Source organism: Barbus barbus, assembly GCF_936440315.1.
Source record: "Barbus barbus genome assembly, chromosome: 7".
NCBI lineage: Eukaryota > Metazoa > Chordata > Actinopteri > Cypriniformes > Cyprinidae > Barbus > Barbus barbus.
In genome coordinates this window covers 22864571-22882569 of record NC_136735.1, presented here as the reverse complement: position 1 = coordinate 22882569, position 17999 = coordinate 22864571, and the positions used below count along the sequence as shown (strand labels likewise).

General features: G+C 35.9%; 3 protein-coding genes across 18 annotated transcripts; 1 reads left to right on the top strand and 2 right to left on the bottom strand.

The window, feature by feature from the left end:
* Positions 1 to 134: 134 nt before the first annotated feature.
* On the bottom strand, positions 135 to 6221 carry LOC306873133 (acidic leucine-rich nuclear phosphoprotein 32 family member D-like). 7 transcript variants are annotated; one of them, XM_079422199.1, is made up of 9 exons: positions 6100 to 6221; positions 5679 to 5732; positions 4518 to 4620; positions 2604 to 2753; positions 2398 to 2520; positions 1223 to 1415; positions 1015 to 1124; positions 861 to 933; positions 144 to 762 (listed from the first exon to the last, which is right to left on the bottom strand). In XM_079422199.1, exons 3-9 carry the CDS (start codon positions 4569 to 4571, stop codon positions 677 to 679), a joined length of 789 nt encoding a protein of 262 aa, XP_079278325.1. In that variant the 5' UTR covers positions 4572 to 4620; positions 5679 to 5732; positions 6100 to 6221; the 3' UTR covers positions 144 to 676. The 7 variants fall into 7 exon arrangements, with proteins under 7 accessions (XP_079278323.1, XP_079278325.1, XP_079278328.1 ...); XM_079422202.1 differs by having other exon boundaries at positions 144 to 759; XM_079422198.1 differs by having other exon boundaries at positions 6021 to 6217.
* Positions 6222 to 6831: 610 nt separating this feature from the next.
* hemgn (hemogen) lies at positions 6832 to 9492 on the top strand. Of its 10 annotated transcripts, none has more exons than XM_079420668.1 (6): positions 6832 to 7054; positions 7229 to 7322; positions 7463 to 7564; positions 8417 to 8507; positions 8656 to 8975; positions 9087 to 9492. In XM_079420668.1, the coding sequence occupies exons 3-6, from the start codon at positions 7507 to 7509 to the stop codon at positions 9197 to 9199; spliced, it is 582 nt and encodes a 193-aa protein (XP_079276794.1). In that variant the 5' UTR covers positions 6832 to 7054; positions 7229 to 7322; positions 7463 to 7506; the 3' UTR covers positions 9200 to 9492. The 10 variants fall into 10 exon arrangements, with proteins under 10 accessions (XP_079276794.1, XP_079276792.1, XP_079276797.1 ...); XM_079420673.1 differs by having other exon boundaries at positions 6861 to 7054; positions 8417 to 8495; XM_079420670.1 differs by having other exon boundaries at positions 6861 to 7054; positions 7432 to 7564; positions 8417 to 8495.
* A 746-nt stretch (positions 9493 to 10238) lies between these two features.
* Positions 10239 to 17795, bottom strand: trmo (tRNA methyltransferase O). The gene is made up of 6 exons (XM_079420663.1): positions 17539 to 17795; positions 17302 to 17441; positions 16855 to 17029; positions 15700 to 15857; positions 12410 to 12958; positions 10239 to 12328 (listed from the first exon to the last, which is right to left on the bottom strand). Exons 1-6 carry the CDS (start codon positions 17625 to 17627, stop codon positions 12117 to 12119), a joined length of 1323 nt encoding a protein of 440 aa, XP_079276789.1. The 5' UTR covers positions 17628 to 17795; the 3' UTR covers positions 10239 to 12116.
* Positions 17796 to 17999: the final 204 nt, after the last annotated feature.

Below are 17999 nucleotides of genomic sequence, written 5' to 3'. Positions count from 1 at the left end.
CAAGCAATACTAAACTGTGCATCAATTGAAAATGCCTGATACAGTAAAGCCGCAGCTAATCAATGATTATCTCAAGACAGAGTTAGAGTCTCTCAAACTCTCATTGTCAGCCTTCAAAAAATGTTTAGACAAAGGACAGAAATAGGAGAGTGAGCAAAGCACAAAATGTTATTTTATTTACAAAGTTTTTGTCTTACAGAAAGTAAAAATGTAGCTACAACCTTGATTTGTGCCACAGGCTGCCACACTAAAATTATGGCCCGCTTGTCACACAGTTGCTATAGCAATCTTATTGGAAATTTGGAACAAAAACTAAAGGGGGAGGAAATGTCAACAAAAAAAAGAAAGGAAAAAAAAAACACTTTCAACAAAATATTAAAAGCACAGACCCAAAACTAAATACCAGTCCCCAAAGTCCCCAGAGGTTTTGAAACAAACAGGCAGGGGATTGACAGTGGACTTGTGGAATGCTGAGTAAGCCACCGATCCAGAAGGCTTTCATTCAGCTCGTAGGCTCCATATGAACAGCTCCACCCGTCCGGTACAGTCTTGCCCCCACAGGGAGCTTAGCGCTTGGGTAAAGGGGGAGTTGTGGAGGGGTAGAAAGGTTGATGGGATAGCCAAGTTGTTGAAAAGGAAGGAGAAGGTAGGGTTGGTAACAGTTGTTCATTGGCTCTTAATCGTCCTCCTCATCGTCGTCGTCATCATCTTCATCTTCAACTTCTCGTTTTCTCTTGTCACCCTTGCTTCCTTGCTCTTCTTCTGAGCGAAACGAAACAATTACTTCATAAACACTCACACACCAAAGGAAGCAAACCAAGTTATAAAAAAAGAAAAGTGGTCATTCCAATACAACTCACCACCTTCATCATCGTCGTCATCGTCATCATCTTCATCATCCTCGACTTCTCCATCCTGACCAAAGTCTTCCTCCTGAAACCAACAAGCCCATGTAATTAAATCAGCTGTTCTGTGTTATTAGTTTCAATAAGAAACATAAAATTTTACTTGTACCTCATCCTCTCCACTGCCATCGTCATCATCATCCTCGCCTTCAACCTCATCTTCATCATCGTCATCATCTTCCTCTTCGTCAAACTCCTCTCCATCTTCATCCTCCTCTTCTGTATTTAAAGTGATATTAATGAACATTGCTAACCCCCAAAAAACTCGACAGTTGTTCAAACACTGAAACTTAAAATAAAAGGCTGTCCACACCAACCCTCATCATCATCATCATCGACCCCATCTCCATCAACTTCTCCGTCAGAGTCAGATGCCTCGCGGTCATCCATATCGTAGCCATCTAGATATGTGAGGTGTGGAAGGAGCTTGAAGACGCTTTCCCGATAGTCGTTCAAGTTTGTGACTTCGCAATTGAAAAGGTCAAGACTCTTCAAATGGTCAAGTTTTTTCTGCCAAAGTGAACAGATGAATCACATAACTGCACAATTACATTGTGTTTTACTGTCATCAAAATTAAGCACAGCTAAAACATTTCATTGCACACCTGAGGGCATGTCATAAGATATCTTAAATATCATCTTAAAATTGCAGGAGAAAGTCAGTCTTGCAGGTTTGGAATGACATGAGGGTAATTTCCATTTATGGGTGACCTGCTGCTTTAACCCTGTAAAGCCTGACATATAAAGTAATAGTTTTTTTTTTGTAATGAAAGTTTATTGAACCTTCAAAGAATCTAAAAACAAACTATTTATTTTTAAACATGATAGATCATACATCAGGCTTTTATGGCTCATTTAGTTTAACAGAAGAACATGGAACCCATACTCCAAAAAACACCTTTATATATATACCAATATTTATATGACCAAAAGTTAGATTTGTTAGACTTCTAAAAGCTTGTACTGTAAATCAATGAGATCTTTATAACAATCTAGCAGATTAATTATAATGAAAACTGATATTTACATGCATTTTATAAATCTCCCAATAATGTCTTCGTATAATGATATTTAAATGTTTTATGCTCAGTGCAATAAAATGTATAAATAAATGTTTGTATAGTATTTAACACTCCAAATTTAACATGATCTTCCTAAAACATTATGTATTGATAATCAAGTAAACCTAAGTTGCTTCAGTCCAGTAAGTATTCATCTTAAAATATTAATAAGAGCATATAATTTCTTCTTTTGCTTACTTTATTTAAAAAAAAAAAAATTATAATATATATATATATATATATATATATATATATATATAAGATTTCAATGCACAAAATACACTGAAGCCCCGAAGTGTACAATTGATACACATTGATAATTAGAAATGTGCATATATAATATTTTACAGTAGGCTTTATAGTGTTAAGCTGTAAACTTGCAAATGTGTAAAACTACATGCAAATTTATAAGACAGGAAGTCTGTACAAACCAAGGGTTCCAATGTGCTGATGTCTTTCAGTTTGTTGCCACTTAGGTTTAGATGTGTGAGATTGGGGAGTTTTTCAGCTAAAGCATCAAGGCCACCAGAGATTCTGTTGTCACTGAGTTCCAACTGAAAATGAACAAATGCATATCAGAACACAACTTAGATAATATTGCACACTGTTAACAGAGACTAGAACACACACTGATTACCTTTTTAAGTTTTCCGAGTTTAGGGAGGTTGGAGACCGAAAGAAGACCAACATTTATCAAACTTAGAAACTCAAGATTAACAAATTCTGCTGTGAGGCCTTCAATTTTCCCTTCATTTGATCTGCAGTTGTCAAGGACAAGTTCTCGTACCTAGAAACAACCAACATAAGAGGAAAATATAAATACTAGAAGAAATGTGTTAACAATGAGTTTTAACAACAACAATACGTAATCATAAGAACAACTCCTCAAACTGTTGCAGGCAGGGGAGTTGGACAACATGGACATTACTCAATGGAGGCGACAAACTATGCTGGTTAAAAAAAGTTTCTAAACGGGGGGAACAAGGCAGCGACCCTTGCAAATAAGCTTGTTTTTAAAATGTTTTGGGGCTTTAAATGTTTTTAAGTTGCCATACGCGGTCGACAAGAGTTTAGTCAAGAAACTAATCTGAAAAGCAGTGTATAATGTTTGCTAAGCGGTTCTGCTGTTGTTGTATGGCCCTGTGGCTCAGACTGTCGCAGAGTCACCAATGAGAAAACAGCAGATTACACGCCGACAGCCAGACAACATGGACATATCCTAAAGACACCACGGTCTTTTCTGACATTTTGTGTGACAAACTGCAAATGGAGGGTATTTATGAGCTTGTGTAGGATGGGAGCGATGTGTCGATGGCGTATTCCTGCTGAGAAAGACGAAGACTGAGCGGAAATTAGTGAGACGAAAATGGAGAGTTTCTTTCTCTCTTGACAACATGGCGCCTCCTCAGAGAGACTACATGGACAGAAAAGCTCTATACATTAACCAAAACTCAACGCTGCGTTTGAAAACCTGACTCTATGCTGTTATTCATGGCACAGGATAATATTTTACGCGACGTTTAACTTAACGTTAGCACTACTTGATTTTAAACATTTCCGCCGGATTGATCAACCAAACTAGCACATGTATCGTTAGCTTCGATTTACTCCGTTTCTCCTTCCGTCTTTGCACACGTTGTGTTACATATCACATCTTAAAAGCGTTTGTAAATCATCAGAGCGAGTATTTATTGAGTATAAGCGTTAGTTTAATCGGTGAGTCGCGTGGGGAGTAATGGCGGGAATCAGCGCCTCGCAGCAGCGAGTAACAATAATTCAACACGATCTTATTTACGAATACATCTGATAAATACTATGTTTAAGATGACTTTTGAGCATCTCTTAGCAAATTGGCAAACTTATTTATTTTAAATCTCAGTATATGTATATAACGTTAACCGGAAAGCCTCCATGTCCATTAGAATAAAATTCATAATTCGAGAGTATATTCGTCAAATTATAACGTTATATTTAACGTACTCTATTTTTATTTTTTTGAACGGGTGGTCTTATTACTACTAACGTTATACCAGAATATCCTAGCAAACGAGGATCTGTTTTATAGTGATGGAGACCAAAATGTGACCGTATTTAAGAAAATGTGTTAGTGTATGGCTATCTTCAGAGTATATAGCTGGTTTATTACTTTAAGTGCCTGTAATAAAGGGCGCCTCATGTTAGCAACAAACATGGCCACCACGGCGAAATAAACCATCCATATCTATCACGCCGATGTTAAAATAAGCGAATATTAAGCAGAAAAGCGAGCCAGATCACGAACACACACATCCAGCATGGGGGGCTTAAAATGCAGCATTAATGCCTTGAGCTTTCCAAACTAACTACTCAGTCTGGATCATTTCATATCAAAACAGACGAATGAACATTAATGCTGTGAATATACACGCAGCACTTTCTCGTCTAACTCTGTACCAGGGGTATTACACCCATGTGCTTAACATTAAACTACACACAGGTCAGTGGAAGTAGAAAGTAGCACAGCTAGCATGGCTGGGCAACAAAACTAAAGGTTTGGCTCAAAATTACTCACATCAGATGGTGTCCTGTTCCTCAGCTCCAAATGAATCCTCTTTTTCATGTCCATATCGCCCCTCAAAAGTTGGACTCTTCCCTCTTGGGTTCTGGAGGAATTTCTGTTCAGCCCAAAAGGTAGAAAGATGCCTTAATGGAGGGAGAATATGGGACTGTATAATGATCTGAGCCCAGCGCCAAGTTACTCTGGGAGAGCAGAAACCATGGAGGGAAACGGCACTGAAACAAATATATACTCAACAGCGCCATCTCTGGCCAACGACGGCCTCTGCAGTCACACAAACACCAGATCAAACAGTGCTGCATTACAGTAGGCTATGTGACACCAAAAGTTTGTCTAAATGTTGTAATTCAAGTCAAATTTGTTGGAAATGTGCCATATATGTTTAATTCTATGTAACTTATTGTTTACATAATCAATAAATAATGTATATTATAGCTTTTAAAATGCATGCATCATCTGGGGGACACAGGACCCTGTATTTATCTGTCTGGGTTAAAATGGTCTCGTCATTATTTGATGGTGTATCTGCAATAAAACTTGTTAACCGCAACATCATTGCATTTTTTTTTTTTTTTTTTTGGTACATCAAGTTACAAGTTATTCTAGCTTAGCCAGCCTACATGTGATTAATGCAAATAATATGTTTAAAAATAGACAGCAAGATATTCCTTAAACTCTAAATGTTTCACAAAAGAAATTTCAGATTTTTTTTCCATATAGCCAAATTGAGCGTTCTCTTCCCATCCACTATATTATTATCTAAAATATATATTAGATTTGATGTCTCATTTTAATAAGACATTTCCCTACTATGACTTTTATTATAGTGCTTATACATTAATGTACTTATTTTATTAGGTTAATGCTTAATCTCTGTCTGGGAAGCAAACCACTTTATACAGATTTAAACCTATTATTAAATTATTCTAAATGAACAACGAACAACATTTCTCTCTTTGAAACTAAACTGTTATGCCACAAAACAGTGTTTTTTTGTTGTTGTTGTTGTTTTTTTAATGTTTCTATAATTTATGCTATTTAAATTATGCATACAGTATATATAGCAAAACGTAAAATATATTTGTTTTATATATTATTTCTATTTGTTTAACCTATGTTAATGTTATAAACATTGTGTGCTGTGTAGGAACTTGCCAGAAGAGGGCATCATTTTGTTTCTTGTTTCTGCATTGTCAGGTTTCTCTCATCCTGCAATATTAGAGGCAAAAATTATATGAAACTAAGGAGTAATAACTTATAACAGTTAAAAAAGTATATGCAAAGGAAAGTCACATTACTTTAAACACAAACTAGCAATAAGAGCTATAAGCATCTTGAGGCAGCAAGAACCAAAGGGGCCACATAGAGTCAACTGCAACTCTAAATGTGTTAAACTTCACATTTCTTAAATATTTCAAGAGAAACCATTTAGAAAATATTCACTCCATTTGCTAGTCATGAACAAACTGACAAAGATGAACAGAGTTCAAAGCTCACCTACGACACTCAAAGTTCCCAGACTTGTTGGTAAATAGCACAAAAGTACATCAAATTTGCACCTATGAGAACCCCTTACCTAGTTTTAACCAGCACTGTTGGTCAACCTGCTAGGAGATTTGTAACTGTGAAGCCATCTTATTTCAATTCATCTTATTTTAAGTCATCTTAGTCCAGTGATTGGACAGTTGCATACTGGCCAAAGAATATGAGGCTGCTTGTACACAATGCATATGGTGCAAACACTATCCATTCTCTCATGATATTCCATGTGCTCCAGGATGACAACAACACATTTTTTTTTAACAGGGTAGAGTCTTAACAGCTTCCATGGCCTTTCTGACTATACTGACATCTTTGAACATGTACTTCATCCTACAAAGAACTGGAGGCTTGTCTTCATGAAGAATAATGCAATATCCCACACATGCTTCAACTGTTCTGTAGGCATCTCAATATTAAAATGCTGTTCAGTGTTGCTGTTATTTTGTTACAATGGTGGAGGTTAACCAAATGATAAAAGTCGGAGAGAAGAAAACTAAGTATTTCATTTGAATGAAATGCCTGCTAGGGTAAGGTAATCTGTTGTGAAAAGTGTATCAAATTTATAAATAAATGTTAAATTATTTTAATTTCGGATAAATTTTGAATGTCTATGGTAATATTTAATTAATTGACCACAGAGCTGTTCAAGGCTGCTGATGCACAGTATCTACTTAATGACAGGAGAGCAGACCTCAATATGTTTCGACACGATTGTGAACGCCCAGAAAGTGAGCAGCAGAGATAAAATGCTTATGTATGAGTGGCCAGAGAGGGCAGGCACTTTGCAGCCCTTTTGAGTATTCAAATAACATGGAAATACTGAATGCAGAAACACCTTTAATGTCAGCATCATTTTTTTTTATCACTTTGAAAAGGGATAGTTTATTGTGGCTGGGAAGCTTTTAACTGTGGTGTCTTCAAACTATAAAGATGAACAATTAAAGAGACAGTCCAACAAGGATTCATTCATTTGTGAATAGACCAAATGGGTAACTGCATTTATTTTATTTTTAAATAAAACATATTTATTTTATTATACTGTACCATGATACCATTCTTTGTCTTGGCTAATCTATAGTAGATTTAAATCTAATGTTAATCTGTATTAGTATTAGCTCTTTAATGATGATTTAGCTCTATGTTTGTCTATGGCCCTTGACCAGGTTAGGAATAGTGGTCATCTCTCATGACGACAGACAAACAGTCACATAAATGCACAGGCTGTCAGAGCTATGACCTCCTTTTTTACTTTCTTCTGTGAGTATTGTGCCAAGTTCTCCACCTTTGCAAATAAGATAAGAGCACAACTGCAAGAACTCTCCCAGCACTACGGTAATGTTTAACCAGATAATTATTCTCTTAACAGCAGGAAAAGTAAATGGGCACAATTTTTTCAGCCTTGTCATTTCAGTACTTCATATTCATGTGACAAGACAACAAAATGGAAGAGACATTAGAGAAAGAGATCCCGCCATCTGAAGAAAAAGATTCTAATGAAGGTATGACTTTTGATTTAAAACTTTATAATGAATGATTTATAAAAGAGAATGCTTGCCTGATTTTTTTCATTATGATTTATTCGTTGTTTATCCATTAGTGACTGTTGAGTTTTTTTTTATAAAAAGTTTTGGATGAAACATTTTATTAAATGATAAACAGAAAATAGAAAAAATAGTAGTTCTTTAATTTGCCCTGCATTTCATAAAATGACATTTATGTAAATTTTGTCATTTTTATTAGCAATGATTAGATATTTAAAAGATCTTCCAACAATGCTGAAGTTGGAATCCAGCTAACAGGGAACATTGTCAGAAGTTTGTTTATCACTGTGGCAAGGTTCTCACAAAAGTTCTTTCAGTAACATTGGCACAAAAACCTTATTTATACAGCACTCATGGAATATTTCTTTCTGGAAAGCTTTTAGCTGGACACTCGACTAATGTTTTTAAATGTTAATACTTAAGGACATTACAAATTAATGTTTGCAAAATAACAAAATGGAATGTTCCCTAAACATTAGCATAGCCAAGAAAAAAAATTCAACATTTAAAAAAACCCTGCATTTTGAATGTTCAGAGAACCTCAATAAATAATGATTTTATAACATAATGACAACATTAGCAAAATGTTCTTAGTATATATTTTTGTTAGCTCGCAACAACCATAACTGTGATTCTTATCTGTGTCAACATATCTACATTTCTTCTGAAACATGCAATGAGGGGCTTTTCATACACTCATGAATTCTGAATACTTGTGGTTGGTTTTACCTTAGCTAATGTTACAAAATAAACTGCAATACCTGCAGCCGGCAAAGCAGCAAAAGAGTGAGTGATTTGTTTGTTTGGTAGGTGGAATTCGGCTGCGATTGAGAGACAGAGACCTGTTGAAGAAACGAAAGGCTGAGGCAGAGGAAAAGGCAACCAACCAGTGGGTTTATGGGTAAAGCTAGTGTTGAATTAGGCCAATAAAAGCACTGGAAACGGCCTAGAGCACTTGTCTTTAAATTCATATGACATTGTGATATTATGATGTAAATACACAAATTTGGATTAGTCATTCAAAACATGTCTCTTAATTTTGAATGCAGGGCACAAAGCTTTAAAAGAGTGAAAAAGACCAGTGGTACCCCAGGAAGGAAAGGTCGACCAAGAAGAGAACCTCCTGTAGTTATTCCAGAAGATCTCGGTCTGGCTCAGGAAACAGATCCTTCTCCTGTCACACTTCCTATCACAGAACCTGTATTACCCACAATAGCAGAGACAGTGCCTTTAGTACCAGCCGAGCCGCAAACAGAGCCGGTGCCTGTGGAAACAATTAGTGAAAAACCTCTGGAGGAGTTTCTGATTGAGGATCTGGGGCCTGATGAGGAACAAGACATGCCTCAAAAAAGCCTTTTCATTGACACAGGTATTTGCAGAAATGTTTTCAACAGGGGTCTTCATTAATTAATGTGTGGTTCATTTATAAAATTACGCATTTTATTTGTCAGAACAAATGAGTAATGTCCATTGATTTTAGGTGATGACGAGCAGCCATGTGTTGACCTGAACAGTCAAGTCTCAATGCCAATGTATCCTCCAGCATCTGCTCCTTCTCAACCAGAGAGTCTATCTGAGAACTTAATCATCTGAGTGTCTCCTACAGAAAAAATTATTTGATCTCATTTCTAAACCCAAAACAAGAACAAATATATATTTATTCAAATTCGTCATGTCTCCATGTATATATGCCACTTATCAGTACTCTGTCAAATAAAAACCATTCAAGACATGTTAATAAAATAAAAACCTGAAATTGTTACAGTATAGTACTTTTATTCTTTTATGATTTTAAAGCAACTGGAACTTTACCTTAAGCCTGTATTACGAATAATCTTTTAGTTTGTACAACTGACTATTTTAAAATAAATTGGTTTTATATTTTGTATTTGTCTACAGTCATTTCATCACTTAATTCTAAAACCATCACACTCCTATGGGAATAAATTTTATTTTGCTAAAGGTTACTGCACTCCAAATTCAAAATATAGGAGAAAGTAGACTCAATGCTCAAGCGGGTTGCCAGATTGAGGACAGGAACCAGTGCAATTATCAATGGAAGGAAACAAGCCTTTACACGCTGCGGTGCTGGGTACAAATTGTAGTCTGTTACTGATTACATGATGAAAACTGTAGTTGGTAACGGAATCTAGGTTACTCATTTTAGGTAGGCAGCCTAATGTATTTTGAATCTAACTTTAGTTTAAACTAACCATCAAACATATTGATATAAAAAGCAAAGACAATTTTTTTATATTAACATCATGAAATGTATTAAACGTTACATTACACCAGTGTTTCGCTGGTGTAAAATATAAAAATTAATAAAAATGTAAAATATAAATGATACACTATAACCATTAACCAATACCAGAGAACTTTACATGTGAATGCATTGTTAAATTATTTAGATATTAACTAAACTATTTTATTTTACGGAGTGTGACTTAGAAAAACATTTGGGAATCACTGCATCAATAAATTATGAAAAATGTACTGCTATTGTGCAAATAATATGCAATAACCATAAAAATGTAACTGCAAACTTGTGTTTTTAAAAATATAATATACTCTAATTAACAGTACTTATTTGGAATAAGATTACATGTAAATCAGTCACTACCCAGCAGTTGATTTAACCGCATTTTATTATGTCTCTTGTCATAGAGCTAAACCAGACTTTGACACACAACAGACATTTCAAAGTACAATAAATGGCTGCAGCATTGTTTTGTGGAGGAACATGTGGGCTTAGCATTTTTCCTAAATACAGTATCTGCAATCATATCATGGAATTTTATGCTTTATTAATGTAAAAAAATACATACAACACCTTTAATAAACCCAGCACTTCACTGAAAACATTTAACAAATCAAAATTTAATAAATAATCATACACAAACTATGAGATTAAACAAAAAAAAAATGGTTGGAACTATGAATTTCTAGCAATACAGTTGCTTGTAAAGGATATTTAACATTTAGATCTATGTTGTGAACCATAAACATATTTTAATGTGCTTTGTATTGAGAGTTATAAAATGATCTTTTTTAAAAGGGGTTATCGGATGCAAAATTCACTTTAAAAGTTGTTTGAACAAATGTGTGTTGGAAGTGTGTGTACACATCCATTCTATAATGATAAAAATCCACCCAGTGGTTTTTTAAAATCCCCTTTCTCAAATCAGGTTGTTCTGAGAGCCCTGTCAGAATGACATAGTTCTGTACAGACCGCTCCCATGATAGCTGATTGACAAGGCCGTCTTACCTTAGACCTGCCCTCAGTGAGCTGAGAGCTGTCCGCCATTGTGTCGACTCCGTTGCAGGGGAAGACAAGACATCTCCGATTAAGCGATTGAGGTGTTTTGTTGTTGGATTTAATAATGAATATAGCAGTCTTCATTAATTCCCAACATCTGAGCCGCTGAAGACGCAGAGGTTTAACGTTATTTTTGCTTTGAAGGGAATGTGCCAATCCCCGATCTACATAAATGCATCTATATTCGCCCGACTCATTCGTGATCCAGCTTTATCTACAGAAGTGAGCATAAGGGTTTTCATGAATCTTTGCAAATTGCCTTTCCTCATAATGTGCTAGCTAGCCAGTTTTGCGGCTGAAGTTTAGTATGCTCCATAGATATATATACCTAGATGCCTCATTATCAACTGTTTCTATGGGCCACGATACGTAAGCCATCCGCCATTTTTGGAACGGTCTGCGAATCTTTGAGAGCATTGACTGTGCATCTACAACAGCAAGTTATACGCTTGTATATTTTTGAATATTCATTGATTATTATGGTGAATGCGAGATGCCTGCGTATCTGAAGCAGTCGAATAGCGAATCTAGACATATCTATGGTCTGCTCGTCACTCCACGGAAGAGAGGGGCGGAGTCAGTAGAGCTCACTATCATTTAAAGCAACATGGACTAGAACAGTGTGCTGAAAACAGAGCTGATTTTGACAGGGTAAAGGTGGTGTTTTTTACACTACCACTGAAATATCTTAACCAAAGTATGTTAGACTTTTCAGTAAGACCCTAAAGAATCATATCAACTTGTGTAAAATGGGCATCTGATGACCCCTTTAAAACAGTAAATTAGTTGAGGATACTGGATCAGTCTAGTTTGAGACAATATTTGTAATTTCCTGTTGCTATTAGTGCACACAAACAGACTAAATTTAGTTAATCATTAATCAATAACACAAATGCAGGGATAATTCACCTAAAAATGACGTCACGCATCATTTTGGAGAATGATGTTAACCAAACAATTTTGGTGACCACTGACTTCCATTATATGGACAAAGAGAAAAAAATATTTTATGGACATTTCCCCAAAAAAAACTTTTACGTTCCACAGAAAAATCAAGTCTTATGGGTTTTGGAATGATATGAGGGTGAGTAAATGTTTACAGAATTTACATTTTTAGGTGAACTATCTCTTAGAATTTATTCTTGAAAATGCGTGAATTTGACAGAAATCTCAGACAACATTTGTGAGTTCTTAACTCTGCATAGGTTTGACTCTCACAACCTCAGCAAAACCATGTCCAAACCAGCAGGTGATGTCAGCTGTATCCAGGGTGAAGAAGAACAGGCGGTCCTGACAACGTGTGCGACGATATACTGATCTAGGGTCAGCTGACAGAATGCCTTTGATGGCTGCCACTGCTTCTTCTGGTCCTTTCAAGAACTGGAACTTTGGTCTTGTGCTGTCTATAAATCAAAAATCAATTATAAATATTACAACAACTGCCTTCATTAGAAAAAAACCCTTAGGCATCAGAAATCTAATACCTGTACTGTCGCAGGGAACAAACTCTTTGAGCTCTTTCTCAGCATTCGCAGTAAACCGCACGTCTAGGTTACTGACAGGAGGCGCCCTGACCCAGGCAGCGATAGTACTGTAGTCCTCACATCCAAATTTAAGACTGGATGAAATTAAACTGGTGGCTGACAATGAAGTGCATTCAGTAGAATCTGTCTGTTTGTCTTCTGGACTTTCAGTGAAAAGCTGCTGTTGTTTGACATAGTTTTTAACCTCTGCTAACACATCAGTCACATCACTGGATCCAGACCTTTCTGACTGAGAGAAACCTGAAGGTCCAGTTGGACAAACCCTGAGTTCTGAGGAGGGTTCAGATGATGTCCCAGAGATATTTGGTTTTTCGTCTAGATCCATCACTTGGGGCATCTGAGGGTCTGTGAATGGTGATGTTTGTCTATATTCACTGTTGGTATCATCTCTTCTTGTTTTTGGAGAATCGTAGTCTGGGATATATGGCTTGATGTCTAGCACAGGTGTTCCAGCAATAATATCAACGCCTGACAAGTGAAGTGTATCCCCTTGAAAATCAAATGATAAAGGATTACAACATTGCTATATCCAGCATGTTAAGAGTCTTCCAAATCATAGGTTCCCTCAAAATTATTTTATGATCTTATGACGGTAAAGAATAAATTTTCATATGGTAAATTATCATACTGACTATGACAAACTTGATGTTACACTAGTTGTTCTGTTAAGATGTTTGAGATTGAGGCAAGTAAATTAAAAGGATAGTTTACCCAAAAATAAAAATTCTGCCATTAAATCTGCAGTCCGTAACTTTTTTTAAAAATTATCCAAAATCAATATTTGAGCAAGTACATAACCAGCCAGTGTTCAAAACTATCGCCTTACTTTAGTCCGATTCACAGCGGTTACATTATAATAATGTTTTCTAATTTGCGTGGCACAGGTACGTTTTCGCTGGAAATTAGAGCATGGCATTGCATCTTGTCACGTCTGTAAACATAAAGAAGTTGTCCCGGCTAGTGGATCGTTTAGCCTTTTCTCACAGCAGCTAGAATGATTAAATGTAGCATTTTGATGGCGGATTGTAATCCAGAAAGGATTATGTGTTTATGAAATACATGTGAATAAAATGAAATTATATTCCAGTTTTAAATGTGCTTCTGATTACAGATAGCCTGGATTACACAATATTTGTATTTTAAAGACAACCAGTTCAAAGGGAGTATAATTAGCTTTTTGGGTTAAAAGAATTTCTTAATATTCGAATGGCATGACTATTAGATTAGACTGTACAGAAATTGAAATCTACACATTAATACACAGTATACTCCTAGTCACGCAATGCTGATGTTGTTAACATTAATAATTTGAGAATAACGTATAACAATAATAATTTGCACAGTTTGATGTAATATGAGTTAACCGATCGTTATATTTAATCACCATTGGTAGTGCCATTTATTGCAATGCTTTTTTCCTCAGTTGGGCAGAACAAACGTGGCAGACTTGTTACATACTTGTTCAAATGGCAATAGGCCTATATGGTGAAAATTCTTATTTGGGTCATATATTCCAATACATGGAATTGCTCATATATTCCAGAATCTGTGATTGCGAAGTACAGTAAACATCCACACCGGTGCAGTGACTGACTGACACACATACTCCTCAAAACATTAGATTCATCCGCGCTGGAGCCTTGCCAACTCACAACACACCCAAGCAAGATAATTCCGCAAGTAACTGCAATTCCAGGTTTTCAAACAGAGATGGCGACAGAGGCAAAACTTATGGACTGCAGCTTTAATAACTCACTATAATTACTTAATTACTCACCCTCAGGTCGTTCCAAACCTGCAAGACCTTTGTTCATCTTTGTAACTCAAATAAAATATATTTTTGATGCATTCCAAGAGCTCTCTGTCCCTTTCACAGACAGGAATGATCCTTACATGATCAAGGCTCAGAAACGTAGCAAGGAGATTGTTAAAATAGTCCATGTGACATCAGTTGTTCAACCGTAATTTTACGAAGCTATGAGAACACTGTGTGCGCAAAAACAAAAATAACGACTTTATTCAACAATTCGTCTCCTCTGTGTCACCCTATAGCACCATTTTGGTGAGTATCACATACGTAAACTACGCATGCTGTTTTGTGTCAGCAGCAACATACACAGATGTGCCATTTACGCTTTGATCTGAACGTAAACAACTTATCCACGTACATACATTGCATATGTTATTTACGTATGTGATACTCTCCAAAATGGTGCTATAGGGTGATGCGGTGGAGACGAATTGGTGAATAAAATCTTTTTTTTTTTTTTTTTTCCTTGATTGTGTTAGGATCCTTGCTGTCTAAGGGAGAGTCAGAGAGCTCTTGGAATGCATCAAAAATAGCTTAATTTGTGTTCCGAAGATGAACAAAAGTCTTACAGGTTTGGAATGATATGAGGGTGAGTAATTAATGACAGAATTTAAATTTTTGAGTGAACTATCCCTTTAAAGCTAAAGACATTTAATATAATTGTTTTTAAAAACCATCAGCAAAAACAACAAAAAAATGTGTTGAAAGTACATGGCAAAATTTATATAAATTACTTAAGTTACTATAAGTTAATACATATATTTAATATAAATTGCTTACAAAATTACTATAAAAATAAAGGCTAATTCACAATATTAATAGATACTGCAGTAATATATAAATGTTGTTAAAATTACACCGCAAACAACACATAATAATCATCTAGTAGAGCAGTGGTTCTCAACCTTTTTGACTCCGAGGCCCCCCCCATGTCCACAACAATATTCAAGGATCCCATGGCTTTTCCAGCTGTTGGTGATTTACTACATAAAGACAAAGGTTAACAGTTTTTAAAAATGTTTTTACTCTATTTCCACATGATAAAATAATTTAGAGCTAAGCATAACTGAAATGCGTAATCATTATAAAAAATTTCATGGAGTTGAGATTATTATTACTATTATTTAACTCATATGACTTTTCCAGTTCTAGAAATCACACTTATAAAATTAAGCTACCTTGCCTCATATATTCAGGTTTGTCAACATACTGGGAACCCTGATTCTTCAAAGAAATAAGCACAATTGTTGAATTAATTAAAATAATATCTATATTTTCAGTTGTTTTGGCTTCTTTTATTTAATTTTTTTAATGCTCGTTTTGGCCCCTCGGAAGTTTTCTGAAACCCGCTAGTGGGTCCCGGCCTCCTGGTTGAGAACCGCTGTCCCAGAGGTCACCCAGTCTTGTAAATATGTGGTACCTGTGATTCTTTCTAGCTTAGCCAAGGTCAGTCCCAAAGCATTAGGCCTGTGGGGGCTACGGGTGGAGTACACCCCCACCCTCTGGCCATTCAGACGGGGTGGCTTTACTTTGGCTTTGTAGTTCATTTGCCCATTCTTATGGAAGAGGAAAATGATCCTGAGAATGTGAAAGAAACATACAAAAGAGTTCACTTCACACAAATGTATACAGAACTTTCAATTGTCATTAATTAGGCCTCCTCACTTGTCAGACCGGTCTAGAAACATTACCAGGTGTCCATTAAATTTACTTCTTGTAATGGCTAAACCCATTCTTATTTGATTTGGCATGATAAACAGTCAAAAATGCTCAATTGCTATTTATCTCAATTAAACAATCTCTCTCTATTGTCTTAACTGTCTGACGCTTTCCCGGACATGTGAACATTATGCTTTTCTACTAGATGTAGAAAATTCCAAGATTTTCATGGTATGGCAACTAAGAAAATATCATGTTTGACAGTATACAACATTAACATAGTTCTAGAACTATGTACATAAGTTACAATGACTTTTGGCAATGTTTTTTGACTGAACATTATAAATGCAACTTAAAACCATTTTTTTAAATTATAGTATGTGTAAGATTCCCTTTTCAAAAAAAATTAAAATCTGTATCTTCCACTTGGGGGAAAAAACAAGAGCAAAAAAGGTAGGCTACATAACCTTCAAAAATCGGATCTCTGCGGTCACATTTTCAGTCAGGAATTTAGTAAAAAGGAGAAAGATTTTCCTATGCAGTTATCAAATCAGGTTCAAGTTGGTCATGTAGATTCTCTACGGTGATCAACAGGAAGCTGCTTCATTTAAAAGTGACTTCTGTTTGAACTGTGCTTTACACATTAACTTATTGACAATGGATCAAAATTCTGCAAATGTGACTGTGTCTGTAACTGTAATTTGCTTTTAAACAACCTCAATGGGAGAGGAAAAAGTGCAGGACTTTTTTTTTTATACAAAGGCCTGTTATTATTTTATTCCTGAGACCAGATTATCATGTCAGCATGTATTTCTTGAGTTCTGTATGTGGTGAAAGTTGACAAATCTAACAGGCAGTCAAGGAGGAAAGGAGATGTGCACACTCAAATGAGTTTCTTCATCCATTTGCTACATACCAGATATGAGAGTATTGTTCCAGGCCAACTAAAGAATGCTCAGGGTTATTGAAGACTGAGGGCTCAATCTTTAAACTGGCCCGAGAAGAACTGCATATGGTGGGTTGTCGTGGAGTGCCATTTTTGACTGCGAAACATGAGCTGATGTATCCAATCGGTACCGTCTGAATACGTCCTGAGACCGTAAAGACAAGACACATACAGTTTATTTAGCATGAAAACCCAGATGTGACCAAGGGGTCCTAGTTAGACTAGTTAACATGGCAATGATAGCATCTGGACTCAAAGAGGGGCTCTTCTTCACTGACAGCCATTTTAGTTTAAACATACAAAGTTTTCTCAAATGATGACAAGGTACATTTATAGCAACCTAAATATGGTCTACTAAAGTAGACTGCAGAATCAAAAGTGAAAGTGGGTCAATATATGCTATTAAATGTATTTTACCTTGCTCTAATAATTGATTGATTTCACTAGGGCGTTTGATCACTGATTGTAATCTGCCTTCATGTTTACAGTCTGTCAGCATGGACTGAAGTGATGACAACTGCTTCTTATGTGCTCGTATGGCTCCATCCATCTGCTGTCTGTGTTTGATCAACAAACCAATCGGTGAATGGAGGAAACTTCTTTTCAGGACAATCTTAACTCACATCCCCCAATCATTATGATTTAAGAACCTACCTGAGGTTTTTTATCTCTCTTCTCATTACTGACGCCTGCTGTGTGAGTTTTCTGACTTGTTCAGCACAGCTACATACTGGAGGCGACATTTTAGTGATAGCTGAAAACCTTATATACTTTCGAGAATATTTGATGCTATGGTAAAGTGGTTTGTTTGTTCCATCAGCTGCTCTGCGTCCACAGGAGTACCAGCACGTGTTTAGCTTTTGAGAGGAACACGTTGGACGACCAACTACTTTCACAGAACAACACTTCTTCTTTATATCTTCTTTAAGTTACCGGAAAATAGAGCACCGCAGTGACATACCGCCACCTACTGTTCACTGTGCAAACAACACGGGCCATATTATATATATATATATATATATATATATATATATATATATATATATATATATAGAAAAAAACATCTTATATAGTATTTTTTTTTTTTCACACACATTTCTTAAAAAAAAAAGGTT